The following is a 12,836-nucleotide window of genomic DNA, read 5'->3' as shown; positions in this document are numbered from 1 at the left end:
TCATCAAACGAACGGGAGTAAACCACCACGTCATCCAGGTATGCTAGCACATGCCTCCCCAAGACTGGAGCCAATACCGTGTTGATGGCCCTCTGGAAGGTGGATGGGGCCGTGGCGAGTCCAAAAGGAAGCCTGGCAAACTGGAAAAGTCGGTGGCCATCTGAAAAAGCCGTTTTAGGCCTATCCTCTGGATCTACTTCCACTGTCCAGTAAGCAGAACGGGCATCAAGGGCAGTAAACCACTCAGTGTTATGCAGTTCATCAATGGTCTGGTCTATACGGGGCATTGGATATGCATCCCCAATCGTTACTTTGTTCAGGTTCCTAAAGTCAATGCAGAACCTTACCTGCCCATCCTTTTTTCTGACCAGAACCACGGGGGACAACCAAGGAGATTTTGAAGGCTCGATGATGCCACCAGTAAGCATCTTATCGCACTCTTCCCTTATGGTGGTCCTCGCATGTTCCGGAAGACGCCACTGTCTGGTCCTCAGAGGGATATCACTGGAGGTCACTATCTTATGGGTAATACCTGGCACCTTCCCCAGTGGAGCTCCTTCCTTAAATAAATTGGGAAATTTGTTTAAAATAGAAAACAATTAATATCTTTGTTCAAATGTAAGATGGTTTACCTTCTCCTTCGGTATGTCGAAGCTAGCTTCCGTCTCACCCACAGTGTGCGTTTCGAAATTAACTTCAGGGAAGACGGTGTATTGGTCCTCCGTGTAGCCGAAATCTTGGGTCCCATAAAAGTCATCGAAATCGTCGATGAATTCCTCTGTAACACTGCTTAGAGAATCCCCATCATTATCCTCCCTGCTAGTGGGCACAACGTTCTTAGGAGGCACTTCCCTTGAAGCAGAGTCTTGGTGAAAAGTCTGTTCTACCGGCTCAACTCTTGCGATAATCATACCCCCCTTAAGTGTCACTGGCTTTGGTCCATCATTCACTACCCACACGTTAACCATGTTCGTTTTTACAGTCACCACGGTCCTAGGCACTAATACACGGTCAGTAATTCCACAGATACATACCTCCGGATGCCTGGTTCCATTCTGTACTTGTCCATGTATAAAAACACCACTATGGGGAGGGCACTGCACTGTCTTCTGAACCACAACACTGTTTTCTACCTCACCCATGTTGCACGTCCGCCCGCCTGAACCAGGTTTTTCTCTTCTGGGGATGGTCTTATTAATCACCTGCACCTCCCTTGAGGCGGCATCGGAGTATGTGAGCGGCACCTTCACGCCATTAAACACCATATATTTTCTAAGGGGTGAGTGATAGGAAATTAGCCGGAAGTTGAACCTTCTGAGTAAGTCAATGCCCAGTAAAATATCACCTGGGAAAGATATTTCATTCACTATACATACTTTATGGAAGCAGAAGACATGAGGAGCGATTTCGATTCTTACCGTCGCTTCCGCTTCAGGCTGAAACTGTCGTCCCGAAGCACCTCGCAGGGTTTTCGATGAAGAAAAGGGTCGGTGTATCTTAAACCTTTCCATGGCATCTCGGGAAAGTATAGTTACTTCTGATCCAGTATCCACAAATCCTTCAGCCGTTTGACCATTAACCTGTAAGTGTACTATGGGTCTCCCATGTTTTACTTGGCTACTCACGGGCATTACTGGTTCCTTGGGGTCCTCCGCCTGGGGTCGGAACCTCTTCGTCCCGGCGGGCCGCGAGAAAGGGACACCTATTGGCAAAGTGTCCTTCCTTCTTACACAGGAAACACCTCGTCAGTTGACGACTTCGACAGTCGGCTGTATCATGGGAGTCAGATTTGTGGTAAGAACAATACCTTTCAACAGGAGCTACTTGCCTTGGACGTAAACTTCTCCTTGGGTACTCAGGTTCACCTGCCGTCTCTGGGGTACTCACATTACCTTCACTTTTACCTTTTACACCAACTCGAAGGTTCCAAATCCTCTGGGAAGCATCGACAATCTCCGACAACGAACCATCCTCTTTTAGGACTAAAGCTTCCCTCAACCAAAATGGCAAACCTCTTAAAAATACCCTCCTGATCAATTCGTCAGGATCCCCTATGGCTCCAGGATAATCATAAAACCTTGGTACACATTACCTTCTAAAAGAACATAAAAATCAAGAGGAGCTTGATCGGACTTCAACTTATATCCTTCAAGTATGCTAAAGAAATCTGTGGCAGAACATGTCCCCCTGAATTTAACCCTTACTTTAACTTTGAACTCTTCCCAACTTGAAATTCTATCAAACAGGGGTCCATTTATTATCAAGTCTGCCGTTCCTCTACAGGAAGCCTTCGCCGCGCGAATATAGGCAGAATCAATGGGAGGTCTAGTCAAATTCTCAATGCTGCGGATCCAACTCTCTACCTCCTGATTCCTTTTAAGTGGTTGAGCAGCAGAGGTCTCAGCTTTAAAAATAATTACCGCTTCCTTCTGTATAACATACTCTACAGGTTCACGGGAAGAAGCTTCACTAGTACTTGGTGTTGCCCTGTTCTGTTCTAATTTTAATTCCAATTCAGAGTTCCTTACCTGCAAATCATTAACCAGAGTTGTCAGATTATTAATTTGAGTCTGCAACTCATCAAACAATGAAATGTCCATGTTTTCTCTGGGCAAAAGGGTCAACTCACCACTCGTGTTGGAATCGTCTCGTGAAGATTCTCCCGATGGACCTGCCTCTGACTCACCAACTAACCCTCGCCGCAGCTTTCGTTTACCCATTACTTTAAATTAATGAAATAGACCTTTACCTAAACGGAAAATCCTGGACTTTGAATCCCTGAAGTAAACTTTAACCCACATGAAAGAATACCTGAAATTAATGCTTGCCTGAAACATTCAGATCCCACCGCTGATCACCAAAAATAAATAAAAGCTGTAGTGATTCCCCGAGACATTCCCTTGCCCCAAAGTAAATTCCCGATTGAATCCATGGTAACGTGAATTCTTGTCCTGTGTAGGGGTAGGCTGCCACCAGCTGATAAGGGACCAGCACCCGTGTATTTGCGAGACAGTCGAAGACGTGTAAAATGTATGTTATGTATGTGCATGAGTGTATGTCAGTTTGTATGTGGAAGAAATAGAGTTCCTACACAGGACATTGCCGAGCAGGCGTGGCTAGAGTCAGGCAAACATTCTTATTTCAGTGTTTTCCAAATTAAGTCTTAAAAGATATAAAAAGAAAGTTCCGATCATCAAAGTTTATTTAATATATATATTCAATAAGAACACAAAAGGTCTCTCCTCCTTGCATATCAAAAAATGCTTTCCTTGGCCTGGCCATGAATTTGTCTATGGCCGCAACCCTTGTAAAACAATAAAAGTGCTATAAAAAGTAAAAGAAAAACAACAAGTGCCGAAAGGGCACGAGTTGTGAGCAGTGCGTTGCCGAGCTATGGGCTCATCTGCAAGAGGCTGTCTGCTCACGATCCAGTTTTTGTTTGTTTGTTTGTTTGTTGGATTTATTGGCTATCAACCAGCGGCACATGCCAAGGTCATTAAGCCAATGTTTCCATTTTATCTCATCAATCTATAGAAGGTCATAAAGTTTTGTCTCCTTTAGAAAAGTGATTACTTTACTGATTATTTTTTCATTGTCAGATAATATATTTTCTATATTGCATTCTATATTTTTAATTTGTAAATAGTTTTTTTTTTTTTGTCTTTGATTGTTATATTTATTGCATGATGTCAGGATGTGTGGTATGGTCATGGTTCTATTGCAGTATCCACACTGTAAAGGGAAATTTTTCTCGATATAGGGAGTAAGGTGAGTCAATCTTGTGGCATTGACCCTAAGTCTTGCCAACACCACCTCCTCCCTTCTGTTTTTTCTGTGGGCTGTGTCCCACTGTTTTATTTCTTTTTTGTGTTTGTTGTTTATTGTGAGGTCGGTCCACTCACTTTGCCACAGGAGATGGATTTTTGCTTTTATAAAAGAGACAAAACACCTGAGATCTGTGCGGACAATGCCAGGCTCCAGATCACCAGTCGACCCGGCTAATTTGTCAGCCTGTTCATTGCCATGGATACCCGAGTGTCCAGGTACCCATATCAGCTTGATTGATTTATTGGCACTATGTAACTTACGAATGATATTACCCTGTAATTCATTTTTGGTAGTTTCTAAAGATTTAATAGCTTTAATTGAACTTAGTGAGTATGAAAATATGACTATTCTATCGTGGGTCGTCGATAGGGCAAAATCTAAAGCTTTATCTATTGCAAAAAGTTCAGCAAGAAAGATCGATGTATGATTCGGTAATCGAAATCTCAACTGACATTCAGTCGACCATACACCCGCACCCACACACTCGTCTGTCTTGGACCCGTCGGTATACAAATGAAAAAAGGAAAGATGTTTAATAATGATCTCTCTGAACCGCTGGCGTACCTCCGCCTCCGGTACCGTGGCTTTGACTGATGGTAGCCAGTCTACCACAATGGTAAAATTGGGGCTTCCCACGGCGCTATATTTGAATGAACCAGGGTATCGATAGTAGAGAGATCTATACCGACTTTATCTTTGAGGTCTTCGAGTCTATTGCACAGAGGCTTTCCGCCGCGGTGCTGTGGGCCTATCTGCCGGCGCAAAACATCCCTATTAGGATGTTGGGGCTGCCTGGCTATTTTAGCGGCGTAAGTCAGCGCAAGCTGGCCGCGTCTGAGACGGAGGGGAGGTACTCCCGACTCTACCTCCAGGCGCTCAATGCGAGTGCACTTAAGGGCTCCAAGACAGACACGTAAACACGCATTCTGCACAACATTCAGTCCTTTCAGAGTTGAGCTCGTTGCCGAGCCATACACGATTGACCCATAATCTACTTTAGATCTAATCAGGGATTTATATAACATCAGTAAAGACTTTCTATCAGCTCCCCATTTGTGTCCAGAAATGCACTTTAATAAATTGAGTGCTTTTTGACATTTATTCTCTAACTGACCAATGTGGTCTTTCCAATTTAATCTACTATCAAAGAGTAGGCCAAGAAATCTAGCTGAATTTTGAATAGGTATTGGGTGGTTGTCTAGAGTTAAACTGATGTTGGGCTTTCTCCTATGTGTAAAGACCACTCCAATACTCTTTCTAATGGAAAACTTAAAACCCCACTGGAGGCCCCAGTTATGAATCATATCCAGTGCCAATTGGATCTGATTTGCCGAGAACTCTGCATTACTGCTGGAGTGCCATAATGCACAGTCATCGGCGTACAGTGAGTATTTAAGATTCCGAGGAGGAGCTGGTAGAATGTCATTAATCATACATAAAAATAATGTTGGTGACAAGACACTTCCTTGTGGGACCCCGTTTGCCTGGACAAAAATGTCCGAGAAAGTGACATTGTCAGAAAATAATTTGACAGAAAACGTTCTGTCAGATATGAAATTTTGGATAAAACAAGGCAAATTTCCACGTAATCCGAAAGCATAAAGTTTTCTGAGTAGGCCATGTCGCCATGTCATGTCGTAGGCTTTTTCTATATCTAAAAATACTGAAATCAAAAAATGTTTTTTGGCAAATGCCTCATGAATATGACTTTCCAGTTTTACTAGTTGATCGAGAGTTTGACGTCCCTTTCGGAAGCCGCACTGCTCGTCAACTAGTAAATTCCTGGTATTTAAAAAATGCAATAGCCTACTATTAACAATTCTTTCCATGACCTTGCATAAGCAACTTGTCAACGCAATTGGGCGGTAAGATATAGCGGATTTGGGATTTCCCCCTCCTTTCAATATGGGAATGATGTGGGCGAAGTGCCATGAATTTGGAAAAGTCTGGCTTTTCCAAATATCATTGTACACTTCTAGCAACTTAATCATGTCACCATGATTAAGATGCTTCATCATCTCATATCGAATCTCATCGGGGCCTGGGGATGTTCCTCTACAGGCTTCTAGGGCTCGGACAAGCTCATCCATTGTTAGGTCTTTATTATAATCAAGGTCATCTCCTGTGGCAAAGTGAATTGGTTGCAGCTCGGATGCTTCCTTGTTGTTCAGGAAAGCAGGATTGTAGTTTTCCGAGCTGCTTGTATAAGAGAACTGCCTGGCGATTATGTTAGCAATGTCTCTAGGTGAATCATATTCATTTCCCTCATGAGTGATATTTCTTATTTTAAATGATGTTCTTTTTTTATTGATTTTGTTGACAGTGGACCAAACCTCTGCAATGCTGGTATTGCTGTTAATCGTAGAGACAAAGCTTCGCCAGGAGTCTCTTTTGGCTTGTCTAATTGTTCTTCGAGCCCTAGCTCTCGCTTGTTTGTAGTTGCGAAAGTTCTCATTTGTGATGTTTTTTTGGAAAAGCCTGTAGGCCCTATTTCGTTCACATAGCGCCCTGCGGCAATCTGGTGTCCACCATGGAACTCTATGCTTAACGCTATCTGTCGAAGTCTTAGGGATGGTTGCCATCGCTGCATTTATAATACAATTTTGAACACTGTTTACTTTATCATCAATGGTTTCTCCAGCAACTTCGAGCTTGACGCTCCTTGTGAAGGCGACCCAATCTGCTCTTTTTACGTTAAATTTGGGTGCTGAAGGCGTCCTCGTGGTGTCGCATGAATATTGAATACAAATAGGAAGGTGATCGCTTCCCAACGAGTCGTCAATGGTGTGCCACAGGCACTTGGCTGCTAGTGTTGAAGAGACCAATGATAAGTCAATAAAGCTCAAATTACCGGTATTATCGTCTATTCGCGTTGGACTACCATCATTTAGAAGAACCAGATCAGAGTCGTTGATCAACTTAACTACTTGCTCACCTCTACCATTCACCCGCAGGGAACCCCATGACGTATGATGAGCGTTAAAATCACCTAAAATTAATTTGTTATTTGGCAGACTGTCCTGAATAGCAAAAAGCTCATCATAGATTACCATTTTATCTGGTGGACAATAAGCTGAGCATATAGTCAGATACGTGTTATTGAATTTTACTTTGCATGCGACGTGTTCCAAAGTAGAATTAATCGTCACTTCAGTGAAAGGGAGATTCTGGTGGATGTACATGGCGACTCCGCCTCCACCCCTTCCCTCTCGGTCTTTTCTACAAAGATGGTAGTTTCTTAGCGATACGACCTCGTCAGAGACTTGGTCGTTTAAGTGGCTTTCTTGTAGAACGACAATATCGGGAGCATAGGACGAGGCTAATAATCTAAGGGAGTTTATTTTTGATCTAAGACTTCGACAGTTCCATTGTATGATGGTATACGCGTGGATTACGTTTTATGGGGTTTGGAAGTGCCTTGTCCGCCGGTTTTTATTTTCTTTTTTTGGGAGGGAGGCGCCTCCTCCTCTCCCTCGCTTCCCGAGGGCCTCTCTCGGGAATTTTTGGAGACAGTAGCCTCCATAGACTGCTCCCCTCTGCTAGAGAGACGCCCGGCAGAAGATGATCTGCTCTTACGAGCAGAACTACCACCAGACGAAGTTCTAGTAGGGGTCGCCTGGACTAAGAGGTGTGATCCAGATTGTGATTTGGTATCATCCTCCTTATGATGCTTTTTTTGCTGGGTTGATTCAGCAATTTCCTTTATTGTTTTAGTCAATTCTTTAACTTGATTCATTAAATTTTTAACTGTTTCCTTCAATTCGGAAATTTCCTGGTCCTTGGCTGCGAGCTGCTGATTAATACTGCTTGCATTGGAAACGTTGTTGGTTACTGCTGAGGCGTAAGAAGTATTGGGTTTGCTTGCCAAACCGTCAACTTTCTTCTTGGCCTCACGGTAGCTAACATCGTGCTCTCTCATGTATGCCAATGTCTCAGTCTCCGTCTTCAGGCTGCTGCATTCAGCAGAGCCTGATTGATGGGGACCTCCACAGTTAGCACACTTGAGTGTCTTTTCCTTGCATGTAGTAGTATCATGGGCTCCAGCACATTTACCGCACATGAATTTGTCTGTATCTTTATCATTGCATCGTAATGAGGTGTGTCCAAATTTTTGGCATCTATTGCAACGCATTGGTTTTTGGATATAGGGTCGAACTTGGACGATCTCATATCCAACTTTTACAGTACTTGGAATTTTGGGTAAGGAAAAAGTCAAGAAACACAATCCGGTTTTTACTCGCACATCTCCATCTTTCTTTGTCATACAATTTACCTCTACTACGCTTTGGTCTTTCATGGCCTCAAGAATTTCCCTTTCTTCCATTGTCCTCAAATCCCTGTGAAAGATTACTCCCTTACAGGTATTTGGGCCAACAGGAATAGTTACTTTAACTTGAAGGTCATGAATTTGCGTCAGTCTAAGCAAATCCTTAACCTGAGATTTAAATTGTACTTTCACAAGGAGGCTACCATCTCGCAGTTTTCGGACAAAATCAAAAGTGCCTTCCACTTGACCATCAAGGACCTTCTTAATGATAAAGGGGTTGACATTTTTCAGCGATTGATTTTCATTCACGCATCGTATGTTCACACACCTTGCGTTCTCTGGAGGGATATCAATAAATGGTCTTCTGGGTCGGTCGTTAGTCGGGGTTCCATTGGTGGTCAAAGTTGTCTTAGAGAGTTTAGGAGTCGCCCCTCCTCCTTGGGGAGGAGGAAGGGTAGCCGGGAGATCAATCATACTGGGTGTCGGACCAGGTCCGAACCCTGGGCCAAAGCCCGTTGTCCTGAGAGGACTACCTTTCCCTTAACTATTGTATCAACCTAATCCCAATAGCTAAGAGAGGATACAAAAAAAATAAACAGTCTTGTCGTTACACGTCCTCGCCCCCCCCTAGTGGAAGCCTGGTTGCGTTCTCCAGTACCAACTAAGGGATCGGAGTTGTGTGGAAGACACTTCCCTACCGCCGAACCTGCCAAATGCGAGGGACGGTAAGAAAAATGCCCACCCCCCAAGCGAATACTGGAGCTTACAAGGTAAACTCCGGTAGGCTCAGGAAGGTCACACGTAAAAATGGAAAAAAATCAGGGAAAGAAAAAAGTTGCGCCCAAAGGACGCCCCAGACTACTGGGCCTCCCTACCCAGGGGTCACAGCCCGTGAGGGCTACCCTGTGGTAGAAGAGTGCTGCGGGTCTGGGGTGGGGGCTGGCTACTACTACTATACTCTCGTGTCACCTGCAAAAACAAAAGCACAGAGGGTGCAGGCAAAGCACTAAAAGTGCAAAAAGTCTGTAAAAACAGTATTTACTTTACTTTCTTACGTTGAATAACGCAGAAACAACAAATGCCAAGTGTGACAAGAGGCCCCGTAACCCAGGGTAACTCAAGTGGCACAAGACTTTCACTTTGTTGCTGCTGTGTTCTCAACAAGGTGTGAGCTCTTCAAGGTCTCAGACACGAGTCGCTGCACGATCCAGGGCCTTGCAGGGGTATTTATGGGCCCCCTTCCAGGGAGGGAGCATGTGGTAAGCCCTCCTTCCAAGGAGGGAGCGAGTAGTAGGCCCTCCAGGACAACGCCATCTCTTGGCGCCGCTTCCCCCTCGTGGCGACAAAGGGGACACTCGTGTATTGGTCCTGGAGGGATGGCTGGGGCGAAGCACATCACTACAATATGACGGAAGTTCTTTATCCTCTGTCGTGTAATAAAGCATTCTTCTCCCGGCAGACAATCCAGAGAATCCAGACAATCTTGAGAAGAAATCGTCTCTACAATGTCGTTGGAAATTTATGGTAAATACCCGATAAGGTACTCGCGCCAAGGGGGCCCCACGGTCCAGATCAACGTGAATAACGTACTGACCACTTTCATTGTGGATACTGGCTGCTCTTTCACGACGGTCACACCCAAGCAGCGAGAGGCTTGGGGCGACGTGATTAGAACTATTGAATATGAAGATGTAACAATTGTGATGGTTGACTTCAAGTGGAACGAGGAATTTGGTACAGAGGTCTTTGTCAGCATAGAGGAAGATGCTACAGGTAACATGCTCGGCTAGAATGTTTTGCAGCTGTATTATTGCATTATCGACCTCCACTCTCATTTCCTTACCGTTCGAGAAGCCACTGAATGGATCTGGACATTCCCGCCTTTAGAAACGACAGTCAATATCAACGGTAAGGACATGAAGGTCAGCCCTGACACTGGCACGACTGCAATGCTTGCAGGTCCCATGTCTTTCGCAGAGGAACTTGGTCTGAAGCTTGTTGATGTAAGTCACTTTCAAAGAGGAATGGTTGGAGCCTGTTTCATTAGTATCTGCAAATATGAGGCCGACGACGTGATCGTCAGAGGCTTCGGAAAGGAATATGTCGGGGAATACCTTCTCCAAGCGGAAGAAATGGATAACACCGAGCTGTTGCTAGGAATGCCGTTCTTGTTCGGCAGCCGGATTGAGTTGTCTGCGAAAACACAGATAGCCAAGATAAGTTTCCCAGGGGCGGAACACGCAGAACCGGACTCCGCTAATAAAGAGAGTGAAAATAAAGAGAGCTACACCTCCACGCCTGCCGAGGAGCCTGCTTGCTGCCCCGAGGGAAAGGGACTCGAGAAGGAGGAGGAGAGGGAGGAGGAGGAGAAGGAGGATGATGAGGAGAAGAAGGAGGAGGAGAAGGAGAAGGAGGAGGAGGAGAAGGAGGAGGAGGAGGAGGAGAAGAAGGAGGAGGAGGAGAAGGAGGAGGAGGAGGAGAAGGAGGAGGAGGAGGAGGAGAAGAAGGAGGAGGAGGAGGAGAAGAAGGAGGAGGAGGAGAAGAAGGAGGAGGAGGAGGAGGAGGAGGAGGAGGAGAAGAAGAAAGAGGAGGAGGAGGAGGAGGAGGAAAAGAAGAAGGAGGAGGTGGAGGAGGCCAAGCACGACGACGTCGGACGGCCGTCCACGAGCGGTCTCTCGAACTGAGACTCGAACTGCCTTCACGTTTGGCTCTCTTTCGTTGGGGGTAAAAATGACTGCAAATACACACACAAAAAAAAGAAAAAGAAAGAAAAAAAAATATATATATACATACACATTTCATTACATTCACATGTGTATATATATATGTATATATATATAAATATATATATATACATATCTATATATACATACATATGTATGTATATATACATATATATATATATGTATATAAATAAATATATATATATATATGTATATATACAAATATATATATATATATATATATGTATATATGTATATATTTTCCCAAAACCAAAAAGGATTTGGTTGTGTTGGTCCGTGGCAGTTGAGCGTCCCTTTCTTTACCCTAAAACCTATGATATGGAAGGAACGCGGCAGTCCGCATACTGCCGCCACCCCACTACATGCACGGATCATTTGTCCCCGAATCTAAATTATACTTTATGTATAATTTGCAAGTGTACCTCAAATTTGATCAAATATAATAATTGTTGTAAATTTAACATTATGTTAAACTTACAACAATTATTATACTTGATCAAATTTGAGGTACACTTGATTGCATTGATTTAGATTTACGAAAACATTATGTAGTTGAACGAATTCGAAAGATTTCAAAGTTTTGAACTCTGCAACAAACTCATTTGCATTGTCTAATTAGTTATACTTTTAATGTGGATGCTTCGCCCAATAGAACTATAAATAACGTAAATTATTCAATTTAAGTACTCATCCCATTAGTTTTTCCTTCCTGTTATTGAGCTCTAAAGAGGTGTCGATGCTTCATAGTCAAACTTCAAGACTAAGGTCGTGTGAATCATTAATAATATAGCTAGTAGTAGTAGTCACAGTAATAATTCTTCTAAAATCAATTTAGGCCACATGAGCATAATTTTTCACTGTACTGAACAGTCAGTGTCACTGTCAGTGCATGTAGTGGGGTGGCGGCAGTATGCGGACTGCCGCGTTCCTTCCATATCATAGGTTTTAGGGTAAAGAAAGGGAGCTCAACTGCCACGGACCAACACAACCAAATCCTTTTTGGTTTTGGGAAAAATATCAGTCTTTTTCGGTGTTCAGAGATCTAATAGGTTTAATTGACCAATTATCTAATTGAGGGAATAATAATGAATGGTCTCATGTGGCACCTACTACACTCAATCAATGTCAACAAGACAGATATCGTTGGATTTACGACGCCATCTTATGTGTGAGCCGAGATACGAGCGTTAATTGGTTTAATTGGCCAATTATTCAATTAATCATCAGGGGATTGGGCTCTGGCACTGGCTCTTTTTATTTGTGCAAAAATCAGGAGTAAACATTGTTCCTGTGAATACGCCAGAAGCCAAATATAAATTTGCATCATATTGTAAATAATAGATATTGGATTACTGTACAAAAGGTTTGTTATGGGCACGGCGTAGGGGACTGAGAAAACTACAAACTGATTACTCTGAGTTTATACTTATTCCACAAGTTTGGTACAAGCATCAGGAATCAGGCTGGCATCATTTGCACACGCACAAAATTCAAATCTGCAATCGCCGTTGCAATGCGAAATGTTTCCCCTAATTCAGGGTTGCCAGGGGCGCATTTGCCGTTCCAGTCATACTGTGTGTTTAAATAATCAAAGTGAACTTTTGGTCTTTTATGAATATCACATTATATTTTTCCTGGTTTAGATGAATCACATGGATTTTTTTTTCTATTCAACCTCCGTACTCAAACATTTGTAGAATAAACTTTAAATGGTACTCGTTTTCATAGAATGGATATTATATGTATGTCAGTTCTGAGTATTGATTTTATTGTCATTTTTATAGTTAGGCAACAGACAAAATCCATCTTTATTGTTGTAGTATTCTTAGAAGCGATTACAAAGTATTCACGTGTACTCGCTTGCATATCCCCCACCGGAGACAGGAGATTTGATACTCCTACTCAAATTTTTCAAACAAAGACAAAGTAAATGGGATAGTTTGTGATCAGTAAAGAGGATAGGATTGTGGGCATGAAATTGCATTTAGTGAATTGCA

The 12,836-nt window shown here is 43.2% G+C and overlaps 1 protein-coding gene across 1 annotated transcript; it reads right to left on the bottom strand.

The window, feature by feature from the left end:
• Window positions 1-599: 599 nt before the first annotated feature.
• Window positions 600-2,021, bottom strand: LOC147471477 (uncharacterized). The gene is made up of 2 exons (XM_086539270.1): window positions 1,419-2,021; window positions 600-1,272 (listed from the first exon to the last, which is right to left on the bottom strand). Exons 1-2 carry the CDS (start codon window positions 1,514-1,516, stop codon window positions 600-602), a joined length of 771 nt encoding a protein of 256 aa, XP_086395396.1. The 5' UTR covers window positions 1,517-2,021.
• Window positions 2,022-12,836: the final 10,815 nt, after the last annotated feature.

The sequence above is a fragment of the Penaeus japonicus genome, unplaced genomic scaffold, assembly GCF_977035675.1.
Source record: "Penaeus japonicus unplaced genomic scaffold, GWHDUDI00000001_assembly GWHDUDI00000008, whole genome shotgun sequence".
Taxonomy (NCBI): domain Eukaryota; kingdom Metazoa; phylum Arthropoda; class Malacostraca; order Decapoda; family Penaeidae; genus Penaeus; species Penaeus japonicus.
Note: the sequence above shows the minus strand (reverse complement) of the source record. Positions and strands in the feature narration are given on the sequence as shown.

Coding starts and splice junctions, on each gene's coding strand:
- LOC147471477 (XM_086539270.1), bottom strand. CDS start 1,516: ATGCCATGGAAAGGTTTAAGATACACCGACCCTTTTCTTCATCGAAAA. Junction 1,273..1,418: donor AGCCTGAAGCGGAAGCGACG/GTAAGAATCGAA, acceptor CTCACCCCTTAG/AAAATATATGGTGTTTAATG.